The sequence below is a fragment of the Symphodus melops genome (assembly GCF_947650265.1).
Source record: "Symphodus melops genome assembly, chromosome: 3".
Lineage (NCBI taxonomy): Eukaryota > Metazoa > Chordata > Actinopteri > Labriformes > Labridae > Symphodus > Symphodus melops.
Genome location: NC_136693.1, coordinates 22,386,687 through 22,413,169, shown reverse-complemented (window position 1 = coordinate 22,413,169; position 26,483 = coordinate 22,386,687). Strand labels below are relative to the sequence as shown.

The 26,483-nt window shown below is 38.6% G+C and overlaps 1 protein-coding gene across 1 annotated transcript; it reads right to left on the bottom strand.

The window, feature by feature from the left end:
• Positions 1-1,947: 1,947 nt before the first annotated feature.
• On the bottom strand, positions 1,948-25,513 carry tcf25 (TCF25 ribosome quality control complex subunit). Its single transcript, XM_079338960.1, has 18 exons — positions 25,170-25,513; positions 24,535-24,660; positions 21,572-21,643; positions 21,202-21,326; positions 20,424-20,489; positions 20,244-20,326; positions 17,513-17,643; positions 16,022-16,121; positions 13,795-13,888; positions 13,555-13,647; positions 10,944-11,049; positions 10,687-10,846; positions 9,984-10,071; positions 9,554-9,712; positions 9,369-9,459; positions 8,881-8,960; positions 8,671-8,746; positions 1,948-2,943 (listed from the first exon to the last, which is right to left on the bottom strand). The coding sequence occupies exons 1-18, from the start codon at positions 25,377-25,379 to the stop codon at positions 2,776-2,778; spliced, it is 2,028 nt and encodes a 675-aa protein (XP_079195086.1). The 5' UTR covers positions 25,380-25,513; the 3' UTR covers positions 1,948-2,775.
• Between the last annotated feature and the right edge of the window lie 970 nt (positions 25,514-26,483).

The following is a 26,483-nucleotide window of genomic DNA, read 5'->3' as shown; positions in this document are numbered from 1 at the left end:
TGAGAAGGAAGCTTGTGGTCAGAAAATGTTCTATACTAATAGATCTTGTCTTTTTCCTCAAGGCATCGGATATTCAGACCATTTTTTCGATTTTGGATCTGTGCGCTCGCAGCACACAGTCTCTGAAAACAAAACTATCCCTGTCCATATTTATCGGGAAGCCCCCACGGAGAAACACAACTTACTTAATGGCTGCCAGTTCACTAGGTATTATTCACGTTTCAAGGTCATTGTCAGTGCTTGTTTTAAATGTATTGTAAATACTTGCACATTGCACATTTGAATTTGCTTGTGGAAGTTGTGTGGTTTAGGCCCAACCGAGTTCAATGGTCAGTGAAAACTTCAGTATATGTACATGCAGCTATTTCAAGCATGTGAGTTAAATATGATAAACATTTTTGGATCTTTAAGGTGACAGTTAAAAAGGCTTTTGTCTTTTATGTTTTTATTAAAAGTATTTTTGGACACTGTTCTCTGATTTTACTTTTTAGTGTGCTAAATTGGTTAATGCCCCGCAGGTTTTTTAATGTCCTGAAAAAATCACTACGAGACAATTTTCTTCAATGTCAACAGTTTTGTAACATGACAGCTCGTTTGATTGTACTTGAGACCAGACCTCAGTGTGTGCATTGACTGCTAAAACATAAGGAATAAAACAAGTATTGTTAAGGTAAAACAATTGTGTCTGACTTCATTAAGAATATTACATTAAACAACAATATTAACATTTGTTGAGAGTGGAAATTCATGGCATTGAAGCAAGATTCTCATTGTTGGATTCACAAAAAATATTGAGTAGTGCTAAGACAAAGTTTGATCCCACTGAATGAGGAATTGTAGGACTAACAAGATAGGTGAACAAGAAATCCAAGTTGGCAGAACTTGTGTCCTAGCTTGATAATTTGAGTTTTGTCAACAACTCAGTTAAAAGTTGAGAAAACTCAAAAAGCTATTGCAACACGTTGCCTTGACGTTTTAAGTTTTCCAAGTCTTTTCTTTTTAAATGTAAAAAGAGGTCTTCATCTCTCAAGCAAAACTTTGCAAAATCGTTTGCTGGGAATATTCCCTTTTTTTTTTCAAGTTATTTAATATCTGTTAGAATTTCATGAATTTCGCAGAAAAGTCTTATTGTTCGGTGTTGTGGCATCATTAGAAACGCAACAGACACTGCAGCTTATGATTCACAGACCCAGCTTCCTCTGAGGCCTGATATGAAAGCCTTTCTATACTGCTCAGGGGTCACATGAGCAACTCTCATCCATAACTATAGCTCCCGGTGAACATATTCATCAATTGACTGTCGGGCAAAGTCACACTGTCTTATCATGAGGTCCCTTAGACCCAGCTGTAGTATATGGACAACATTTGTTCAGTGTCTCCAGTTTGTCCCTTTTGATAAAAAAGCACTTTAGAATTTACTTTAAATGAAAGTCGGCCATCTTAATTTGAACTAAAAACAATAAAAAGTAAAAAAAAAAAAAGGGAAAACAAATATCAGGAAAAGCGTTGGTCAGAAAATATAGATATTATCTGTTACCAAAAGTAGAGTTATTGACAGCGCATTAGCCATCCTGAGTGAGGTCACAAGCTCCAGACTGAGAGCAAAGGAGATTTCAAAATCAATTTAGTAAAAATTGATAACATTTCTGCCATACTCTTGAACTGAATTTGACTTGATGGAAAGCAGCAGGCCACTGGAAACATTTAGGCTAGAGGGGGCATTAAAGTGCAGATACAAGACAGCAGACATCCTGAAGTAGTGATTAGATTTACATAAGAGAAGCAAACAGGCTTAAAGCTTAAGAAAATGTGGTTCGGCTTGTCCAATTTTCAGCTTTTTAATGTGACAAATATCAGATAAATACCCAGATAAGATTGAAATGCAGACTCAGTATTATAACTGTTTCCCTGGAGAACTGCGGCTGTAAGCGGGAGAAAAGACTGGACTTTACTTGATGTCTTTATTTAAAGATTTGTTTGTACATTACAGTAATCTCTGTACAAGGTGATCACGGTGCCTTTTTACACAATCAATGTAATGACACCTTACTGGTTCAGCAGTATCTCTGTAGAAGGTCAAACATTAACTTCATGTTTGTTTCTTTCCAATAAATTAATTCCAACAGAAGGCCCAAAAGTAAAAGGTCACTACTCCATTTTTTAAAAACAGATTCTATAGATATTCTTGAATTGCTCATAATCAAACCAGTAACTGAATTATCTATATGAAATGCAGCTTGTATGCAAAATAACTAATTCACTTTTGTCCTCTGTATTTGAATTACAATTTATGCAGTATTAAGTAATCTATAAACCCATTAGTTGAGCTGTGGGCCTGCACATCATTCAAGTGAAAAGTTTCAGGACTGAATGGAATAAGACCGACATAATGAACTCAACCTAAGAACTGTTGTAGTTGTTCTTGTATCATAACAACGTTGACGGGTTGTGAGCATGAAGAATTCTCTGGAAGCTGAGGGGAAAGAGGACCACTTATTTATTATGTGTAGCAGCTCAACAGAGCATTACCATGAAAACTGTCTCCTTTAGAGTCATGAAGCTCACTATCAGTTTTCTGATACGTTACAACAGTTTACACTGATTCTAAGCTCTTTCCTTTACTTACACACACAGTTTAATTGTCCCATTGCATGTCTTTTTTAATCATAACAAACATCTATTATTTCAATTGTTCTTTATTTTATTAAGTGTCTTTGTCTAATGGATTCCTCTTCATCATCATCACACATAAAATGCCACCTTTTTCTCTCTCTCTTAGTCCCACTCTTCCTCATCTCTGTAGGGATTGTCTTCTCTCGGTGGCTCCTGAAACCGGATGTTTGCCAGCATTTCCCTCATTGCCACCATTAGACGATCCACCTCCTGGTTCAGCTCCTGGCCAGCTCGAGCCACTTCCATGTCATCCTCCTGCCTCAGTCCACCCTGAGAGAGACAAAAAAAAAAAAATGAATTCAGTTACTCCAAAAAATATTGTTGAAGTACTAATTATGTTAGCATTAGAGCTAACATTACAGGCATTTGTTTATATGTTTTAATTGTTCAGTTGTTTTGAAAATGTACAATGCAGCTGTAGCGTTTGTGAGTTGGAAAAAACCCCAAAACAATCAAGGTTATATAAAGGCACCATCTGGATTTGAGATATGGAACCATCTCAGCAGTTAAAGAAGAACATGGCTGTACATCTTCTCTAAGTTTAACTTTTTTGCTTTTATCCAAATTGAATCTCTTCTACTTTACGAGTCGTTTAGAAAACAAGGATTGATGGATTGCTCTGATGGAAACATGCCTTGGGCCCCATCTGTTAATAAAATAGTATTTGATCCACGATATGTCCTCTAGGGGGTGTACTAACATATGCATATTCAGGTAGCAGTGGACTTGTATCTTTTCACCATATGCATTAGTAGAATATGTTATTCTGTTTGCAGTTTGCTTCTGCCCTCTTCTGCATCTGCAGGCACTTTGTCACGCTGAGGCTGGTTTGGATATTCTGTCAGACTGAAAATAAAGGCAAAACAAATTTTAAAAAAGCTGGGCAGCAGAATTAAAAAATAAATAAATAAATAAATTAAAACCGCAAGCGGTGATGAAGGGACCAAAGCACCCCACGCATGTCGGCGCGTGTCGCGGCCGTGAGAATGCGACCGCGGGAGTGCAGCCACGACACGTGGCCAAGCAGCAGGCCTTACAGTCATCAAAGGTTAAAGATGGGGTGCGCTGAGACATCAAAGTTTGATGGTAGGCTGTGGCCACGCCCTTTAACAAAATAACGTGCGGAGCACAACGAGAGATCTTCAACATGTGTAGAACACACTGACACTGAGTTTATGATGATCGGATAAACGCTTTTGTAGGAGTTCGTTCAAATAGGTAACCTGTGAAACGTGAATTTCAGCCATTTTTCTTACATTCAAAAAATATGGCAGACTTCTCGTTTGGTTATGACGATGGGTGTAAGAGGATTTTATGTAGCTCCTGACATGCCCAATGAGCATAAAAAATCTCATGCATGTAGGACAAAGAAACCCCTATGGGGAGGCCATTTTTAAAATTTAGTAGTACAACGAGAGATCTTCAACATGTCTAGAACACACTGACACAGAGTTTACAATGTTCGGATAAAGGCTTTTGGAGGAGTTCGTTCAAATAGATAACCTGTGAAAAAGGAATTTCGGCCATTTCTCTTACATTCAAAAAAAGATGGCGGACTTCCTGTTTGGTTATGGCTATGACTTTGTGTCAATCGGATAAACACTTTTGTAGGAGTTCATTCAAATAGCTAACCTGTGAAACGCGAATTTGAAGCACTCAAAAAAAATATGGGCGACTTCCTGTTTGGTTTTGACTATGGGTGTAAGTGGATTTTATGTGAGACCTCGCATGCTTAATGTGCATAAAAATTTTCATGCACGTACGACGAAAAAAGCTCAATGAGGAGGCCCTTTTGAAAATTTGAAGGTGGCGCCACTGAGTCATTTTGTGCATTTTTTTGACGAAATCGTAAAAATATCAAATTTTTTGCCAGACTCGATGACACTGGAGATTTTGATGAGTTTTCATTCACGTTCAGGCAGTGAAAAATGGTGTGAAATATGCGGAAGAAAAAAAAAAGGAGAAGAAAAATAATTTTTCGAAAAACAATAGGGTCCTTCGCACTGGTCAGTGCTTTGGTTCCTAATAAAAGTTCTAAGTCAGATATGTCGTGTTATCAGGCATAAACAGGCAGATTTCTTCAAAATGAGGGCAGAATACCCAGCTTCAAGACAAGCAAAAAATATTTAGAGCTCCAACTGCTGATCAGGTGCATGGCACAATAGGTAATAAATCCTGCCCCCCTTTTTAATTTTTTTTGGGCTTTTCTGCCTTTATTTGAGAGAGAGAGAGAAAGTGGATAGAATCGGAAATCGGGAGAGAGGGGGACATGCGGGATGGGGCCTCAGGCTGGAGTCGAGCCCGGGCCGTCCGCGTGAGGACTATACATGGTGAGGCGAGCGCTGCCACTGTGCTACAGGTGCCCCCACCCCTTCTTTGTTAACAGATGGGTCAAACTATATCATCAAAGTGACGTAGAAGCCAGGCTCCTGGCTTCTACGTAGAGAAGCCAAGTAGACATAGCTCCCCCAACCTTTAACGAGGTAATCTGGCACTACTACCACCCAAGGTCCTCGGGGCCCTGCCTCTATCATTGGACCGTTTTGCCTCTCAATCACAATCTGACCTCACCTCAACGGCAAGGAAGTGTGGACAACTGGAACATGAGAAATAAAAAGGAGAAATCCTGCCTACATGTTATCCTATAAGTTCTTTTATAAAGTTTCTCCAGGTAACATTTGTTCTGAATAAGCGCTACAGAAATAATTATTGACTGATTTACATCAGATACATTTTCTCAATCTTGGTTTCCTCATGAAAGTTATCATGCCAATTTGATTTCAATTAATATTTTTTTTTCGAAAATTAAGGGGCTGCTGCCGTACTCTAACATCTGTCCCCAGGTCCTGCTTGTGAGAAGCATGTCTCTACAACAGATTGTAACATAAAACAGATTGTCATTACCTCAAAATGACACAGGAGCCTGTTCTGCTGTGGTCTCTACCTACAGTATCCTTGCCGTTTCATTAATAAGTAAAATGCAGGTTTTTGTTAGCAGAAGACGTGTGACGCCAATTCCGTGTCTTACTCGAACTGATTCTCTAAGGTACTTTCAGCCCTGTGAAAGAGCTTTACTCTGATGTGTTTCCTGACCAACCCTAGTTTAGCATTATGCAAAGGGAAACTGTAAACTGAAACTGTTTACTGTAGTTGTACATTTTTTTCTTGAAAACATTTAAACAAAGGCTACTGTTGTCAGCATGCTGTAAACCCCTTCGTTTGACAGGACCTCTATGGCTACTTGTACATGCATTAGGAACATCTGCATTAAATTATCTATCTTTTTTTTTTGTTGTGTTTTTGTATTTTTAGATCATAAACTGTCTTATTCTTTTAATTGTTAACCTCTCTATTGCATTTAGCCATAGAGAGGTTCATTTTCTCACCCTGCTTTAAACATGCTGTATTGCAGTACAGTCTGGACCCTGTATAGCTTTGTAATTACCAACCCATTTCAAAACTTCCTTTCCAAAATACTCGATTGTGTTCGACACAAACATTTGCCTTACAGACAAATGGGGTTGTAGTCGAGTGGTGGAAGGAATACTTCGAGGATCTCCTCATAATAAAAAACTGCATACATTTCAAGTTTAAGGGTAGCTCACAGTACTGAGTATGCCTTACTTGTAGTCCACAATGATCTCCTCCTCACAGTTAATTTAGGAAAGTGTGCTGTCCTAATTCTATTGAACTTGAGTGGCACATTTGATACTCTCATGCCGCTCTTGTTGATCGTATCAGGCAATCAGTTCTATTAAAAAAAAAAAAAAAACAGAACTTGAGGAGGCAGCGGCAGTGCGCGCATCCCCATGTATTGAGGCTATAGTGCTCGCGTGGGTGGCCCGGGTTTGCGTCCAGCCTGTGGCTCCCCTCCCGCATGTCTATCCCCAATCTCTCTCTAGAGTCCGACCCTATCCACTGTCCTCCCTCTATAATAAAGGCTAAAAATGCCCAAAAATAAATCTTTAAAAAAACAGAACTTTCTCAGATAAGATAGGCAATTCAACTTCATTACAGCCAAGTCTTAAGCCCTGTTTCCACCAAGCGGTTCAATATGGTTTGTCTTGGTTCGGCACACATTTTGCGGCGTTTCCGTAGAACAAAGCTGGGAAAGATCCCCAAATAACCGATCTGTACCCTCATACTTATTGGGACCCTTCTGTTGGGGTACCAAGTATATCGATCTGACCCTAAAAGGTGGAGCTAAACACTGCATTGATCGAAAGAATTGTCACTTCCTGTGTGACAGTGCCGTGTTTAAATACACTGTCGATTGTTTGTTCGACTGTATTTCTCCTCACAGCACACAGCCTTCTCTGAAACAAAGCTTAATTGTGTTTTGTAATAAAGCGACACGTGTGACAAAGTAGATGAATTGCTTGATGTCTTCCATTGTTGGTTTTGTTTACTGTGCCACGTTTTTCTCCTTCGTTGAATTTATTAGTGGGTTAGCTGTTAGCGATTAGATGCTATCATGAAACGCGATTAAATAGATGGCGCGGCTATCAGCACGCCGCCTACCAAATAGGGCACGGGTGGTTTGGCTTTACCAAACCAAACCGTATCAAACTGTACTGTTTCAGACCACGGTGTGGAAACGGGGCTTAAAGCCCCAAAGCAGAAAAAAAAAATACATACAAATAAGATACAAGCTTATATTCAAACCTTGTCTTTATAACTTTGCTATGGAAATGAAGCAAACATTGGAATTCAGTCTCAGGACAGCGATAGAAAAGTCATTCTCACAAACCTCATGAATGTCTTTATTGTTTTGCTGCTCAATAAAACAGGGGCATGGTGAGAAGTGATTAACTGTGACAAAGTCATATGCCTTCTTTGATATTTTGGAGTTGTCATCCCTTTAGGGAAACTAAGAGTCTTTAGAGGAAATATTCCATCAATGAAGGATGTGGTAAAGATGTTTCATAAGGTCTTTAACCCGTATTATTTTAAACCTTTCTTTAAGCCTCGAAAATCGTTAAGGTTTCCCTCATCTACATTGATGTCGAGATACAAAAAAACAGCACAAATAAAGTAAAATCGACAGGATGATTCTCAGTAGAAACAATTGCACAATGTAGTGGTTTGAGATCATTGTCTTAATTTTTCTAAGACAAACGTGAGTGTCAATCTTGAAAGAGTGTAAATTATTCCACACTTACAGTAAGATTTTCCTAGTTCAGAAAAAACCTGTGGGACTCTATGCAATACAGTCTGTCAGTAGAGCATGTTTGGTTAAGTCCGCTGATGCAGTTCAGCAGAGATGTTCTATACCAGGGGTGTCCAAAGTGCGGCCCGGGGGCCATTTGTGGCCCTCGAGTGGATTTTTTGTGGTCCTTGACTTCAAATCGAAGAATCAGAAGATTTTGCATCCATTATTTCAGTCATTGTTGACCCTGCTTTAACCCATCTTAAACCAAATTAGCTTTGCGTTTCTTCAGCATTTTTGGTGAGGGAACCCAATTAGAAAAGGAAATCGAGAAGATAATTTATGACTTTATCAGATCGAGCAACCGCTGGTCGGCTCAAAGAAATGATTCATAAACTCACTTCAAAAGAAGTAATCTCTGAACAAGAGTCACAAGAGTAAATCACATGATTTCCCCACATTCAAACTATTATTCCCAGAGAGTGTTTACATTTTTCATACAGCATCAATTTATTAATGACAACACCGCTCTTTGCTCGTCAGGTTGAGGAGGGGCCAAATTGTTCAGAGTACAAGAATGTTATCTTTCACTTTATGATCAAATAAGTTCATTAGGGTACCATGACATGTACAATCTTAAACTTGTCACCAATCCCGTATCCTTATCCTTTTGAGTGAACTCACAGAAAGTGTGATTTGGATTCCTTGCATAGGTTTTTCAAATAAAATGAAAATTAGAGAGATATCCACATTAACTAAACTTTAAGACATGCATAGCATTATATGAACACATTCATTTAGTTTTTAGATAATTAACTTTCTTCTAACTCGTCTTTGATGCAACTCACCTGAAGGTTGAAGTTTGGCAGTAAAGACCGAAAGAACAGTGACAATGTGCTCTCATTCGATGCACCAACGTGCTGCCTAAATGCAGACACAAAAACACACAGACACAAAGTAACTCTATTAGGGTGAAACGGCAAATTGATGATACAAAGCTGTTGGTTTGTAAACCCCAATGAAAGCATTGTGTTTTGACTATTTAAAAAGGACTTCACCTCTCTGGTGGGGTGTATGAAATCACTGAGTCCAGGGGAGGCAGAGGGTCAAAGCCCATCACAGGCTGACTGGTCACTTCCTGAAAGTATCAAACAAACAAGCAGGATCAGTGACTCATCTCAAGGACGCCAGAGGTCGGCAACTTTGTAATAACGTGACTGCCCAATGGAATGCCTTAATGAATAAAACAGTGTGGGAAAAAATGACACAATAACACATTTTAAATTTAGCTTGGGTATTTAAAATCTTCTAATTTAGTCATCCCTGTCAATGTGACTGCCACAACAGTAAGTCTGCAGCGGCTCTTTTTTTGCATGACAGAGGATCTATTTAGGTGGTCACATTCAAGTCAAATCTGAATTAGTCTTTTCATGAGCAGTTAAAACTGAGTCTGGCCCCGAAGTACTTTTTCCAATCACATATTTTAGGCTGATCTGGGGTCATGACTTGTAAAAAGGCAGAGTTTGTGTTCAGGATCGTTCCTCACAAGAGGCAGACTTGAGGTGGCTTCTTTGATCTCGGAGAGGAGAACATGGCGATGGATGTTCCTCGGAGCACTCTGGTACCTCTGCTTTCTTCTGAAAACAGAGAGATGAAGGAACACTAATGCAATGAGTATTACTGTGCAGGACAGAGGACTTGTGGCAGCACAAACGCATAGTAAAACCATACTTGTTTAGGCTTTCTTCCACCAGTGGGTCTTTAGCATCAACTCGATGCAACACCTCTTTCACAGACTCCTCCAGCCACAGCATCACTGCAGCCTCCCTCCACAGGCTGCACGTCCTCCCCACATACAGCGCTGTGAGCTCAGCTAGCGCGGCAGGCTGCCTGGAAACGTGAAGAGGAGTAAGGGAGATGAGTGTAACGTTTCAAAGTAAGGGGAGAAGAGGTGAAGAAAAAGATAACAATGGATACAAAATGAGGGTAAAAACAGGCAATAAAAATATTTCAAATAAAACTGCTTATTATTCGTCTTTCTGGATTAAAAACATGTTTATCAATTATTCACTATGCTAAATATATATAATAGGGCAATTGTCTTTGTACTATTAATCGGTGGATTATCAGCAGGTTAGAGAACAGAAGGCGCACACATTACCCAATCTGACTCTTTGGGCCAAAGTAGGCATGTGAGGTGACTGTGGCGTCTGGCTGCACAGTACAAAGATCGAGTAGAGGCATCAACACTGCAGGAAATATATAGAAAAAGTAACTGATGAAAATTTTACTGATGTGAATGACATTTGTAAGACGTTGGTAATCATTTTCATGAATTTGTTCACTTTGTAAACTTTGTGGATGGATCATTTTAATTTGTGTACCATCTAAGAGTAACTGATTAAAGGTTTGAGCAACTGTAACCATAGCTAGGAAAAATATCTCACAGCAGCAGAGTTGCCTATATTGGTATTAGAGCAACTGTCTGTCGTGAGCTGAAAAGGAAATGTAACTCTGAGACTGAAGAAATGTATGTCTGACATTTTTGAGTCAAGGTGATATCTTCATTCTAGCCTTATACAGAAGTAAACAAATAGTACAGAATCTGTTGGATGAACTTTATAGCAGTATGTAAGGGACACAGTTTAGATGAATAATTTGCCAGTGACAGTGAGACCCTGGTCGAGTATGGGCCAACGATTGTGAGATCTTGTTGTTTGACCGAGCTAAATAAATCTGAGATCCACAGTCTGTTCATTTAACACAGAAACAAACCCCCACCATAACATAAGGTTTTGAGGAAATCTTACAGTCATGCCACAAACAAAAAAATCACTTAGGAGGCATCCTGTGTGTGATCTCACCTCCAGGGAACATAATGAGAGCGTTCTGTAGCATCACATCAGCCCTGAGTCTTTGTTTAACACTCTCTTCAGGTTCCAAATCGTCCTGTTGACTGAGGTGGAAATGACAAAGTGCGGTGGAGAATGCAAAGTTTGGTAGCTGAGAGAGATTTCTATGAACCTGAAATGCAAAAAGAAACCCTTTCTTCATCAGAATGAAGGCAGAACTTTTTGCTGATATTTTTATGCAAACATCTGCATGTGATAGCAAACTTTACCTCCCAGTCCTGATATAACTGAAGGAGGGACTGGTACTCCCTGGAGCGCAGCGTCAGGAAATCAATGAGCAGGAGCATGCAAAGTGGGTCAGAGTCTGGGTCCAAGCTAATTGAGGAGAGGCACACAAGACCACAAGTAAATGATTAGAGCAAGGACTTAGTCCAAACCGACAAACCAAATATCTGAACAAGATGTCTCACCCCGACCTTCAGAGGCCTGCATGAGCCAGAAAAACTTAACCGATGGGGAACTATCTTCAAACAAGGCAAGGTTTGTTCAGCTGAGATTTTACTTCAAAACACTGTTGAAAGCTAAAGATGCTTCAAGTAAATCAAAAATATTAAAGCAAACCTTAAGCACATTCAATTATAAACTGAAATTGATTTCATATAATTTCTCTACATTGGTGTATATAAAAATGATGTTAAAAACCAGACATTAAAAACATCACTACCCAGGTGTTCACTCTCAGAATGAACTTTGAAGCTTTGGCAGCTGAGTAACTTAAGGGAACCATACGGAGGCTTTGCTCATGGTTTTTGGTCTGCTGGCCTCAACATTTGACGTGATAAGTTACTTACGCTCTTTATGAATGTATCTGGTTCCTCTCAAAGCCACCATGCATTTAATATGATCCGAGCAAGAGGGATGGTCGGCTACATATCATCATTCTTTTCCCTCTGCAAGGGAGGATTGAGAGCTTAAATACAATTATGTTGGAGGTTTTTATTTAAATTCTGTTTTTTTTTTCTTTTCAAATTGTTGTATCAAGCTTTTTTTTTATTTAAAGGTAACAGTGATTTAATCACTGCTGGTTGGAAAACGGCAGCCTTCAGCTTTTATTCCGACAGGCTGCCTAACAAAAGGACCAGAACACAACAGTCATGAGGTCAGGAAGCCCAAGTTGGATAAGAGTCTTAAATAAGATTGGACCATTACAAGAGCAAGCTGTGAAAATACAGCAGACTGAGCATCAGAACAAGCCTGTACGTTGTTAATAAGCCTTATGTAAGTGTTCTGGATCCGTATAGTTACGGGGGTTTTATTCTATATTTCAGGTTCAAACACTGAACTATATTGTCTAAATGTTTTCATCATCTTGAAAGAGGAAAAGTATCTCACGTGAGTTTATGTTATGGGTTAACATATTTTTATGACTTCATTCTCATATAATCAGGAATTTGGACAATCGGTACATGTTGAGCTGTACTGCCATGATTAAATCTTTGCTAAGTATGCGTTGTCACATTTATCTCATAAAACACAAAATATGAGTCTGGTGACTGTAGTCAATGCTGATTGACTCATGGAAATAGCAGTTCTTCTTGTTTAGCACAAAGGCATGTGATCTTATGAAATGTTTGTGTTTTTAGAAGGAAACTAAACACACAGCAGTTAGAACAGACGGTCAAAATGACCCCCATACTTTCTTCTTCCTCTGCAAACATTTATTGTAAAGATTGTCTTTTGCTGTGCTACGTCTCTTGTTATTAAATAAAAAACATGTTAAGAAAATAATTTATAGGAACTCAGATTAATTAAAAATCACCAAAATAGTCTGAGAATTTACCAGCAGTGTACTGTTTTCTGTGACATATTTTTCATTTGCAAATATCTATCAAATTCACCATCAGCTAGTTTGACTTTGCAGTACAACAGTAAGAGTATAGCATAGGGCGCCACAGGAATGAGTCCTAAAACCCAGAAGTGAGTTAGCATTTCTGCACTGTGGGGTCCTTACTCTAAAAGTCAATGGGGATTTTGAATGGGTTTGTGGTTAGATGCCTGAAATAAGGTCTGTGGTTAACACAAGCTTAAGAGATGTTGATGTTTTGTTAGAAGAGATAAACTACGTTAGCTAAGACCAACAGTTGTGAATTTTAAGGGTTTTTGCGTACTTCAAAACGGAAGTTGCTAACAAAGTAGCTAACTGAGACTACAAACGTCATCACACCAGGAACTCTCTCTCTAGTCTGTCTTACAGCCTCTAGTTGTATGTTTCAGTGCTTTGGCAAATATCAGGTTCATAAACAACTTATTAAGCTATGGTTTCGCTAGCTTGTCAAAATCGCTGATTAGATCGATGTAGCATAAATGTCGCGACGTCAAAATAAACGCTGTGGTGACCGTGGTGTAGTTCGCTTGAAGCAAAAAGTTAGCTTTTTACTTCTCTCAGCTACGCATCAGAAACGTGTGTTTGACACAGAGCTTATTTTCTACAATGATCCAAAATCCAATGCAAAAATCCCATAGGAGAATTCTCGTAGAAACCCATGCCAGATGATAATATGTCCAGTGAATAAAATAAAAAATTTTCAATAACAAGCTCTTTTTATCGATGGGTGTTTCAGATTATTATTTTTAAAAGTATAAATGCTTTTATCAACGTGACTGTACTGTGACGCTCTACATGTCGTGACTCAGATGAGCAATACTTATTATTCACAGTGAGTTTCAGAAGTCAGAAAAAACACTTGGAAAAAGAAAGAAGGCAGGTTATTATTGTTTTTCCCTTTCTTGTAAAGTTATATTGTCAGATTGGGTGTGCTTTGTGTTGTAATTCCATGCCATAAAATGAATCCACTGTAAAGAAAAGCTTCTCCCTTTTACCTCAGGATCAGTTTGCAGAATTCTAAAGCTGTCCGCGGACATCCTCTCTTCTCAAGGAACATCATGTGTTTGTATAGAGCCAGATAAAAAGCCCTGCAACAGAGAAGACTGTATTATTGAGTTGCTATTTGACACATTTGAGATAATAATAATAAAACAAACTATTCTCTAGGATTGCACAGACATCTTTAAAAAAAAAAAAAAAAAGAGTAAATGATGGAGGAGTAAAGAACTACCCACCTGTTCTCTGGTCTCAGATAATCCAGTCTACTCATACCCGAGGTCAGATTGAACAGAGGATGAAATGCACACTCAAAGCTGTACAAGGCTCTCTCTACAAAAAGAAGAACATCATCATCAATCAGTATAATAGTTACTATATTTGTTTTATCCATAAGAAAGAAATCACCTGAACATTTAAATGAAGCAGGAGCAAACTACATTAGACACAAAAAAAAAAGAAGAAAAGAACGAAAACAGGTGCAGTACTGGTGTGCCAATAGCCTAGTGTTTAGTTCATGTATCCGATGAACAGAGGCTGCAGCACTTCAACCAGGTGGTCCGAGTTTAAATCTGACCTGTGGCTCCTTTCCCGCTTGTCATTCCTCACTCTCTCTCTTTCCCGATTCCTGACTCTGTCCACTGTCCTGTGTCTCTTACTAAAGGCAAAAAAGCAGAACTAAACAGAGCAAAAGGATGTTGCATCTGTGTTACATATCTCCCCTCTCACAGATCCACCCCCTCACCTACAAGACCTTCACATCAGGAAGACCCGGAAAAAAAAAAAAAAAAAAAAAAAAAAAAAAAGAACAACTGACTCTTTGTATCATGTCAAATTTCATACAATGGCATGTTATCAAACCAGGAATAAGACAAATCTCTTTTTGTTTAATGATCTTTTTGGTTTTCTACTCTTACTGTTTGACCATCCACACAAGGGCAAAGCCTGGGGTTAGGAAACATTAATAGAGCCTTGCATGGGGCATGAAGTTCAATTTTGTGACAACGGCTTTCTTGTTGATTTATAATTCAGGATATCTCACTAAGCACGAGCATAGCTGTCCAGTTTGATAACTAAGTTAACATAACAAGTAGTGATGTAACGATTCACTCTCCCGATACGATACATGTACATTATATTACAAAATGAGACTGAAGACAAATTAGGACTATTTACTAATTATTTCATGAAAACACCAATGAACCTACAAACGCTACAAATGCTTGTTAGTATGTTTTGGCTTCACAGCTGCCATGGTAACATCTGCTTATTATAACCAACCGAATCTGCTCTACAGCTGCTGACAGTCACCATATTACCATAGTGGGATAATGTACCAAATCATGCTCACTCTGTTGTGAGTGATTCAATAATCAACACTTATGAGAATCAAGAAACAAGATCTCAAAACGCATTTAGAAAAGAAATCCAAGTTGATTCTTTGTTAGGAACAAATAAAGGGAGGTATGCGTGTGTGTGTGTGTGTGTGTGTGTGTGTGTGTGTGTGTGTGTGTGTGTGTGTGTGTGTGTGTGTGTGTGTGTGTGTATGTGTGTGTGTATATAAATATATAAAAAAAAAATATATATATATATATATATATATATACACCGTAAATTTCGGACTATAAGCCGCTACTTTTTGTCGTGGTTTTTAACACTGCGGCTTTTAAAACGATGCGGCTTATTTATGGATTTTTCTTGCGGGACAATGAACTTGTGCCGCAAAAACATTTGACTTCGTCACAATCTTAATATCAGTCATTTTGCGCTTTATGCACGCACCCTCATCATGGAAAACACACGGAGAAATACATATGATGCAGCTTTCAAGTTAAAGGCGATCAAAGAAGGAAATAACGCTGCTGCACGTAAAGTTGACACTGACAGCGACAACGAAAAAGAGACTGAGGAAGTGAGTAATGAAGTCATTCTGAGGCAGTGAATGGATGGACTTTTTCCTGTGAAATATATTACGGTAATCTTTTTCATCAGCCGCGTTACAGACACTGTTTGATAAAGGATTTACAGTAGGCTTCATATTTGCGGATGTTACCAGTAGTACGTATTTCATTAAAAGTTAAAAAAATGTCTTTGTGTCACGTCTTTCTGTGTAAATAGCTCTTGTTATAACGTGGACACCTGCGGCTTATAATCAAGTGCGGCTTATATATGTACAAATACATTTTTTTACCTATTTTTAGCCGGTGCGGCTTATATCCAGGTGCGCTCAATAGTCCGGAATTTACGGTATATATATATAAAAAGACAGTTTATGCCTCATCTGTTTGTCCTTAAAGAAAAGCAGACCTGGACATGAAACAACACAGACCCCTGAAATAGACATGGGCTTGGAAACTTCCGTTAACATTGCTAAAAGAGTTTGTGTCTCTGAAGTCAAAAAAATAAAATAAAAATCAATGTTGTTGTTGGTTAATGTTGTTCTGGAAGGGAACTCATGATGCTTACCGATGAGATCCCTGGCCATCTCCTGATCCTCCTGAATGCGGCACACATCCGAGAGCTGCAGCAGGGAGTCGATGTGGTACGGGTTCAGCTGCAGCAGAGACTGGAGAGGAAAAGAGAAGAGGTGAACCGTTTTCAAAAGAACAAGGTGGACTTAACAACTGACTGAGCTCATGGTCACTAAGGATGAGAGGCAAATGAGAAAAAAGTGCCTGTGATTAAGTCTAATCTAGATTATTTTTGCTTTAGTGTTACTTTAGTGTTTGCTTTAGTATTTTTCTTTTAAGCACCATGGGTAGTTTTGCACTTCAGCCTCTGTGACTGAAATGTGAGTGCAAAAATAAAATCTGCTAATCTAAATCTGTTTATACTAGAGAATGAAAAAGTAATGTTGAGAAAAGCTCCTTTGAAGCATTTTTTTTCAACAGCAAAAATATGTTTCCACATTTACTGAATGTAAAAAAAAAAATACAGGTAGAATCCAGGGAAAGAAAATACAGATCGCAAAACTTTTTGTTTTAAAGAAATAAAACATACTTGAAAATATTTCAAGATACGATACATTTTATTGTCCCCGTGACAAAATTTGTCTTAGTCTTTTTTGCTTTTTTTGACCAAAAAAAAATATTTGAGAAAACAAGGAATGATTTAAATGGTTTATTTTTTCTCCATGAAAAACTTTCCCCCCCATCATTTTTTGGTTATCCAATGAAAAGGAAGGAATCGAGCAGTCTATGATCACTGCTTAGATCAGATCACCAGATGCCATTCTTCATGTTCTTTCTATAGAGTCAAGTGTAACTGCGACTGCAGGATGATCAGTATATTTATGTGATCTTGATATCAGCAGACTACAATCTATTCTGAGTAGCTATGGCCACACTTGAAGAAATGTATATCGTATGTTATGTCTCTGAAGCAAAATGTACTGACTCGATCGGCAGTGTAATAAGACATTGTTCTAAATAGATGCTTGACATTCTTAGAGTAAAGGTAATATGATTCTCCACACCATGTATAAAGGAATCTGAAGCTGGAAGGAATTTATGACGCATGCTGTGAACGATATTTAACAGATGCACTGAGATCATTAAACTTGTCTGTCTTACAACCTGCATTAAGTCTCAGTGTGTATGTCAGATCCCCGTGGGTTATGCCATCTTCTATCATCCAGTCTGTTTTATTGATTCAGCGTTAGGGACATTTAGTTAAACCCCTTACACTAGCTCTACTGTTAGATATACAACAAACTGAGAATATCTCTGCTGATTCGATGATTTAAGAGAACTATTTCAGGCCAAGTCAACAGTTTAAAAAAATAGAAACAAAATAAAAACCCCTTTCCATGAAATGTGTTATTCATGCAATCCCATATTATTGATTCATTAACACATTCCAGGCCATGTCAATGCCAAGGTTTCCTAAGAAGGAATGAAAGAACTCCATGACTGAAATCAAATTGCACATCACAGATAAACTTTTTTTCTAATTTACCACAATGTTGTTGGGATCCATGGACTCGACTGCATCCAGGAACTTGAACTGTACTTGTTGGTAATCTCGACTGTGCTCAAAGGCGAAGTACTGAATGCCGTCCTGTGATTGCAGTAAGGTCATTGAAATTCCTGAGGAGACACCAAGCAGAGTCACACAAAAAAAGACAGTGAAACAAGGTTAAAACATATTGAAAAAATACCCGCGGGGATGATTTAAAAGATGAGTGCACTAAAGATGGAGACCAGCCTGAATTAGTATCAGGATGTAAACAAGTTTGATATTCATGAAAGGTTAAAATCATTAAACTTTGTGTTCCGGTTGTAACTTCCATGTTTCTTTGTAAATCACAAAACAGTTAGGGCTTTCTTTAAATGTTTTACGTGTTTCATGTGACAGACTCAGACAGAAGCTGTAGTCTTCTACATGACAAAGAAGCTTTCAAAACAACATGTCAGAAACCTTTTAGTCTTGTTTTTTTTTTTCAGTTTTACAAAGAGTGAAGACATGACGCATGCCTATCTGTAAAAAATGAAGACATTTGTCAAGTCAACAGGAGTTTTGTGATCGGAGAGACAGGGCAAGAGCAAGACAGACAAATATGATAAAGTCCAGAAAAAAGTGACAGGGTCATGTTGATTGAGCTACTACACATCATGGTTTGCTGTTTTTTTTGTAACAACAATAAAAGAAACAATGTCTTATAAAAATATAAATAAAAAAATGGAGATATAAAAAAAAAAACAGCCGTAAGAGACAAAGATAATATACATCGCTAAATTGAAAAAATGATCATGAGAAAACAACTTAATGAAGTGATATGAGGCGTACAATAAGAACGGTTTGTGGAAGTAAAGAGGAATCAGAGTTCAAGGTATTGCAAAAAGGAGGACCAGATGTTTTCAAAGGAAGCCATGCTATTTTTTTTAAAGATGCTGTGAGTAGGTCGAGCCAGTGGACTGTGGAGATTTTGGTTCAGTCTTTCCAGTTTAGCAGTATGACTTTTTTTTTTTGGCAAAGGTTAGTGATATTAAGAGGAAGGGTTTGAGGTGTTTTGAGAGTAATAGAGATGAAATGTCCCCTCGTAGAGAAATATAGGGGCATTGGGGGATGCTGAGGATCTCGGACAGCTTGCTCATGACCTCCGACCAGAAGGTTTGAATGTGTGTGCAGGTCCAGAGGAGGGTGGGAGCAGTCATCAGTTGTGGTGGGACAGTGTGGACAGGTGTTATTTTGGCTGAAGCTCAAACAGTAGAGTTTGTGAGTGGTGTAGTGTGTTCTATGGAGAACCTTATACTGAATGACTTGGGTTTTTGAATTACAGATCATAGAGAATATGTTATTGCATATGTATTGCCAGCTGACATTTGTTGGGAGATTGTTGATGTCTGTACTCTGTCCTTAAATGTTAAGAGTGTATCTGGGATAGGGTTTTTTGAGGTTTAAGCAGTTGTAGTTTTAGATAGAGATGGGGGCTGTGGTTGTTAAAGGCTGAGTTGTTTCCTGATGACTTCTTTTCATTGGATACACTGAAAGTAGCAGTGGTCTAGTGTGTTGTGGTTTTTGTTGAAGATCAGGAGCAAGCTGTCATTGAGTAGCTGCCCCAGGCTGGTTTACTCCTCCTCCCATTCCAGTTTGAGAGGATGAAGGTTTTATTGTTGATTAAGAACATGGGGTTATGCCAGAGTGGGCTGTGGATGGATGGTGATAAACTATATTTAAAAATGTCATGTGTCTTCCACCATGCTGAAAGAGTTGTGTTGATTGTGTTGTGGTGTTTATAGCAGCTTTGAGTTTTAACAGATTTGTCGACAAATGGGAGAGTGCGTATTTATAATTTTCCAGCTAAACTATTTTCAATGTCAAACCAGGGTAGGGTTCTTCTTTTTTCATGTCCAGTGTCTGATGTATAGTATTTGGTGTGATAGAAAGTAGTAGTAAAAAAAATGGGGCTCCCAATCCACCATATTTGGGTTTTTGGATGATAGACATTTCGATTCTGGGTTTTTTCTTTTCCAATAAAAATGAATGACTGTACCAATGAGAGAGAAGAACCAGCTCGGGGTCGGGGTAGGAGGTGTCACAGCAAAGAGGTAGTTAACTTCAGGGAGGATGTTTATTTTCCTGGTGGGCATTCGGCCTATTAAGGATAATGATAATATGTTCTATCTTTCCAGGGTGTCTTTTTTTTCCTTCTTTTTTTTTTGCAGAAGGTGGGGTGTAGCTTTGAGCTTGAATAAATCATATAAAGTTGAATGAAGTTGATGAATTCCAAGGTATGTAATAAATATTGCTGAACATTTTAGGAGAGGGTCCCCGGCGCCAGTATTGAATGTGGTTAAAGGCAGAATCTCTAGAAACCATTTAGTGTTGACGTAACACTGTTATTTGAGGTCTTACATGCAGTGACCCACAGAAACGTGTGAAGATTCACGCAACTAAACCATCATTGGTCTGACCTCTACAAAGGATCAGTCTGACTGCTCATAGCATTTTAAAACGTGTCATGTGTGAGCTTGAGTGTGTGAGGTCTGTAATATCAAATTGTGCCATTGTGTCACCACAACCTCTCAGTATTTTCCTTTTGAAACAACAAATAAAGAAGAAACAGGATTAACTCGTTGGTTGTAGAAAAAAAGTGTATGAAAAAAAACAAAACAGGGAAAAGCCGGATCCATTTGATTGAAACATGCACAAACTTATATCCACATCGCTGTAAGTTAAAGCTTACCTGGGCGGCTAAAGCGAGGCCAGCTGTCTTTGGGACCGGTCATCCAGGTGCTACGGTGAAACTGTCTGTTTCTCTGTCGAGGTCTGTTAGGGAAGAAAAGGATCACAACAATTGACCGTGTATGACAGAGGTGTCAAATTCAAAGAAACAAATCCACTATGATTTTTCCTTTTCCTTTACCTTTGATCCCCTTGAACAGCTCGAGCCCCAAAATATCTTTTCAGCTCCGTCTCTGAGTTGAGATTTCTAACCATTTGACACAGAAAAACAAACATCTTCTTAACATCTTACAGGCATGTTTGACAATGTGACTCAGCTTAGGAAATCAACGCAGATGACCTAACTGGACTGTAGTTCAGGCACTATCATAATGAACTTAAGTCCGACAAACAGAAGGTAGGACATTCAACACCATCATTTCTCCCTGTGATTTAATCAAACCAGATTCTTAGTAATCTGAGGTGTTTCCTGTTTGCTGACCTTTATGGTAAAAACCTTGATGATAAAAAAAACCCTGTCTCTGTGGAGGATGTTTTGGGTTTGCAATTTATAACTGTAACTTCTGTCAACTTCTATTTATGTCCACCCTAAAAAGAAGAGCGAAACATGAAATTCAGCTTTGAAATCAATAAATGACTTATGACAGCAAACTGAAATAGCATGCACTTACATCACTTGTTTAGTACACTAATTTGCAACAGTATGCTTCAACTCATCTAAAGAAATGTTGATTCACTCCAGCATTCGACAACTTGCATGCCACCATGTGGTGCCAAAAGGAACAAGGGGAAAATTAAACTACAGTAAGTGACGCCTCTCATTTATCACACTCATTAAAAGCTGCTTATTTATCACTACTGCAAGTCAGGTCTTTGTGGTTAAAAATAATAACGAGCCAATAATGAGATCAGATATTAATCCATTGATTTTTCTACATGAGGGAAGTTGGTCTTCTTACCTGTGCTCCACGTGTAGCACAGATCTTCTCTCAGAGCCTCCACAGTCCTCCTTTTGCAAACTGAAACCATTAGACTGCTCCAGGTTCTGCAGCAGTAAATCAATGTCGTCACCTGGGCCGGCCTCCTGGAATTTAAGAAAAAATAAAATAAAATCAGAAGCCACTTAGACAATATTCATTGTAAAAAACTTTTTAAAAGTGTAATCATTAGCAGTGAAAGGATTCTCATAACATGTAATAAAAGTATAACACTCATTCTTTCATAACCTGTTAATTATCTGGTGAAAGAGTTTAGGTTTTCATTCATTAAGTTTAAGTCTTACAAATGTCTCGCCAGATAACACAAAGAATCAAGTCTCAGAAAATGTACCTGTCCACCATCTGATGTCACTTTTGTCTTCTTCTTTTTCTTCTTTTTCTTGACTCGCTCTCCTGACAAAGACTGTAAAACAGAAGATACATCTGTGATCAAGATTCTGCACTTAAATCAATCAGCACATTATAGTTGAGCTTTTCTTTTAAGTAATTGTGTTATGATTATGCTTGAGGGCAGTCTCTTCCGGGGGTCTTTGGCAGTGGGTGTGTTTTGTAGGTGGAAAGGTAGGGTCAGGACTCATATCACACCTGGAGGGGAGGTGTGGTGGCGGCTCAAAAACCCTTGATAAGGAGCACCTGCAGAGGTGCCTGGGGGAAGGAGTTTTCACGAAAAGGACGCCGAGACGCAAGACGCCTGAAAGGAGAGCACGTTGACCTGATGAACAATTGTTTTGTTTTCTTAATATTGACACCACGGGGGACTTTTGTTTTGAGCACTATACTAAGCGGACATCCAGGAAGAAAGCGTGAGCTGGCGGAGCGAAACACCACCAGATTGCGAGAGGTGGTCAACAGATCGGTGAGTCAGCCACATGCACCCCCCCTCTTTCCAGACAGGACCAAGTTGCACACACGAGGGAACTTTTAGGAACACCCTCACGCAGACACAACACACAACACGAGGTTACGGGCTCACTGGGTTAGGCTTGAGGTAGCCTGTTAGCGGTGAGTGGTGAGCGCGTAACAAATTGTTTGTCATCTTTTTCGTTATCTTGTAATATTCATCATGACGTGTTATGAGTATGTATTTCCATTAATTTGATCAGTTTGGTAAACTCTGTGAATATATCATTGAAATCTGTATACCATAACCTTTTCTGGGGTTGAGTAAACTGTGACTATATTTTGGTAGAATCTCAGAGAAGCAGAGTTATATTTGAATTGTTTGTTATAATGAGAGATTTCGCAAAGGATGAATGCTTGTTATTGAGGAGTCAAGGTTGTTCTTCATGCCTTATACAGATGTACCCACAGTAGAAAAGAATTTATTGGATGTACCTTTCTAATGGCATATAAGCCACTGTGTTCAATGAATACATTTGCCAGTTAGCAATAATTAACGTCTCAGTTGTTTTCTTAGCTGACTTCAGGCCAAAATAAATCGCAATTTGATCCACAGTCTGTTCCGTAATGTCTTCAGTAGACACTAGAGATAGCCAGAAACCCAACACGTGTGCTGCTGCCTCTTGGTCAGGTCACTCTCGTAAAAGAGATCTAAATGTGTTAATTACCTGGCTGAATATACAGGTAAAAGCCAGTAAATTAGAATATTTTGAAAAACTTGATTTATTTCAGTAATTGCATTCAAAAGGTGTAACTTGTACATTATATTTATTCATTGCACACAGACTGATGCATTCAAATGTTTATTTCATTTAATTTTGATGATTTGAAGTGGCAACAAATGAAAATCCAAAATTCTGTGTGTCACAAAATTAGAATATTACTTAAGGCTGATACAAAAAAGGGATTTTTAGAAATGTTGGCCAACTGAAAAGTATGAAAATGAAAAATGTGAGCATGTACAATACTCAATACTTGGTTGGAGCTCCGTTTGCCTCAATTACTGTGTTAATGCGGCGTGGCATGGAGTCCATGAGTTTCTGGCACTGCTCAGGTGTTATGAGAGCCCAGGTTGCTCTGATAGTGGCCTTCAACTCTTCTGCGTTTTTGGGTCTGGCATTCTGCATCTTCCTTTTCACAATACCCCACAGATTTTCTATGGGGCTAAGGTCAGGGGAGTTGGCTGGCCAATTTAGAACAGAAATACCATGGTCCGTAAACCAGGCACGGGTAGATTTTGCGGTGTGTGCAGGCGCCAAGTCCTGTTGGAACTTGAAATCTCCATCTCCATAGAGCAGGTCAGCAGCAGGAAGCATGAAGTGCTCTAAAACTTGCTGGTATACGGCTGCGTTGACCCTGGATCTCAGGAAACAGAGTGGACCGATACCAGCAGATGACATGGCACCCCAAACCATCACTGATGGTGGAAACTTTACACTAGACTTCAGGCAACGTGGATCCTGTGCCTCTCCTGTCCTCCTCCAGACTCTGGGACCTCGATTTCCAAAGGAAATGCAAAATTTGCTTTCGTCAGAAAACATGACTTTGGACCACTCAGCAGCAGTCCAGCTCTTTTTTTCCTTAGCCCAGGTGAGACGCTTTTCGCGCTGTTTCTTGGTCAACAGTGGCTTGACACGAGGTATGCGGCAGTTGAAACCCATGTCTTTCAAGCGTCTCTTGGTGGTGGATCTTGAAGCACTGACTCCAGCAGCTGTCCACTCCTTGTGAATCTCCCCCACATTTTTGAATGGGTTTTTTTTCACAATCTTGACCAGGGCGCGGTGATCCCTATTGCTTGTACACTTTTTCTGACCACGGTTTTTCCTTCCCTTTGCCTCTCCATTAATGTGTTTGGACACAGAGCTCTGAGAACAGCCAGCCTCTTCAGCAATAACGTTTTGTGTCTTTCCCTCCTTGTGCAATGTGTCGATGGTCGCCTTTTGGACAGCTGTCAAATCTGAAGTCTTCCCCATGTTTGTGTAGGCTTCAGAACTGGACTGAGAGACCATTTAAAGCCCTTTGCAGGTGTTTTGAGTTAATCAGCTGATTAGTTTGTGGCACCAGGTATCTTCAAAATGTAACCCTAACACAATATTCTAATTTTGTGACACACGGAATTTTGGATTTTCATTTGTTGCCACTTCAAATCATCAAAATTAAATGAAATAAACATTTGAATGCATCAGTCTGTGTGCAATGAATAAATATAATGTACAAGTTACACCTTTTGAATGCAATTACTGAAATAAATCAAGTTTTTCAAAATATTCTAATTTACTGGCTTTTACCTGTATATATATATATACACACACACACACACACACATACATACTGTATATATATTTTTTAAATAACAGAAAGGCAATGTTATCATTTTACATTGTTTTGTTTTACCTGTGAATTAGCTTCTGCTTTTTCTCTTTCACTGTTTTCATTCTTTTCTGCATCCTTGGATTGATTTCCATCTGGTTTCTCTTCATCAGGTGAGATTTTCTCCACCTCGTTGTCTGCATCACAAATCTAGCAAAAAGAAAAAATACAAAGAAAGTGAACTGGACAAAGCAACGCTAAAAGTGAATTAAAGCCTTATAGCTACAAACTATAACAACAAACTTTGTCCAAGTCGGGGACATGTTGGGATGCAAGATGATAAAATTAGATCTAAAAAAAATCCCATCTCAAGCACAGCTCATGGACAAAATGTGTGCATGAACAAAGCCAACACAATGAGCTTAATGATTATGTTAATGACATGTTACACCTACTCTTCCTGCAAACGTGTCAGACAAACCTTGAATAAAAGCCAAAGAAGCTGAAAAATGTTGTACAAACAAAACTATAAAGTCATGCAGTCATGACAAAGGAGTGCTTGTTAGCTCACCTCAACATAACATTGTACCTGAGTATAAAGGTAAAGTTTAATGAGACATTAGCTAACGTTACATTACTAGCATGTTAGCAAAGTATATCAACAGATCAACTTTATCTTTAAAGTCACATGATGTTGGTGTATCAAACCGCAGCCATACCAGTTCATATATGTTGCTGAAGTTTTTCTGAGCCTTGTTTTTCTTTGCCTTTCTGCTGTTGTTTTTTCTGTCGGACGGAGGAGAAACATTAGCCGAGTCCAGCTGCTCCTCTTCCCCCGCAGAAGGCTGCTCGTCCAGGCTGTCACCCAGAGTCAGCTCCTCCTGACCCCGCTGTTTCCCCCTCAACCTCCGTAAGGCCCGAGTAGACATGGTCCACTTTTCACTGAATACACAGACCTTACAGCCAGATAATTAAACTCTTTTTTTAGTTAGCTGACAGACACAGCAGGACAGAGAAATGACGGGCAACACTATTGGTTGCCAGATCTTCTTCTATTAAATGTTTTGATGCTTCTCCGTATACTACTGCCCTCTATAGGTCAGACGAAAAAATGCATTATAATTAATTTTTCTATTATTGTCGTCTATTGTCAATATTGATTTAGTTAAACTGTTACTAAGCAAGGTCTAGGTGTAATTGGTTTTTTCTTTAATCCTTCCCAACATAAAAATCGTTAATATAGGCCAAACTTGAATTTCCCTCGGGATCAATTAAGTATCTATATCTATCTATCTATCTATCTATCTATCTATCTATCTATCTATCTATCTATCTATCTATCTAATTAGATCTGACAACCTACATGACACTGTGAGGGCCCGAAGGAGCTCCTTCAGCTGGAGACTAACCCTAAGGAGTAGTTAAGGAACAAACACCCCAAAAAGGGTTTAGTTTTCCAAATACCCCTCGTTGAGGTAGAACACAAGCACAACCATTTCTAATTTATGAAACGGATGTTTGTACACAAATATTTTAGTACAAAATTACTTTTTTGGATGGTTTATGCATCTTACCAAAAAAAATTAAAACTGAAAAAGGGACAGCTCCTGCACTATCACATGTATCTTTAGAAGTCAAAATCAGATTGTCACCAAATGCGACAGGATGTTCACAGATATTAATTACAATTGAAAAAAAGTTTTCATCAATATTTTTTGAAATGTACACACTTAAACACTGATCTACCCAAGGTAGAACTTTGTTTTTGCACTTTTGGAACCCACATTGACAGATGCCTTATTCAATTACAGAATTCATCCTTGTTCTTTGACAAGTTAATAATATGCATTGATTAGATGTTTTTTCGTGTATATTTTAGGTCCATGGAAATGTAGACTTAGACTTAGACTTCCTTTATTGTCATTCAGATTTGAACTTTGCGAACAGATAAGAATGAAATTTCGTTGCATTAGCTCGATGTAGTGCAGGATAAAAGAGAGCATTTCCATAAAGAGTGTTGTATAATATACAAA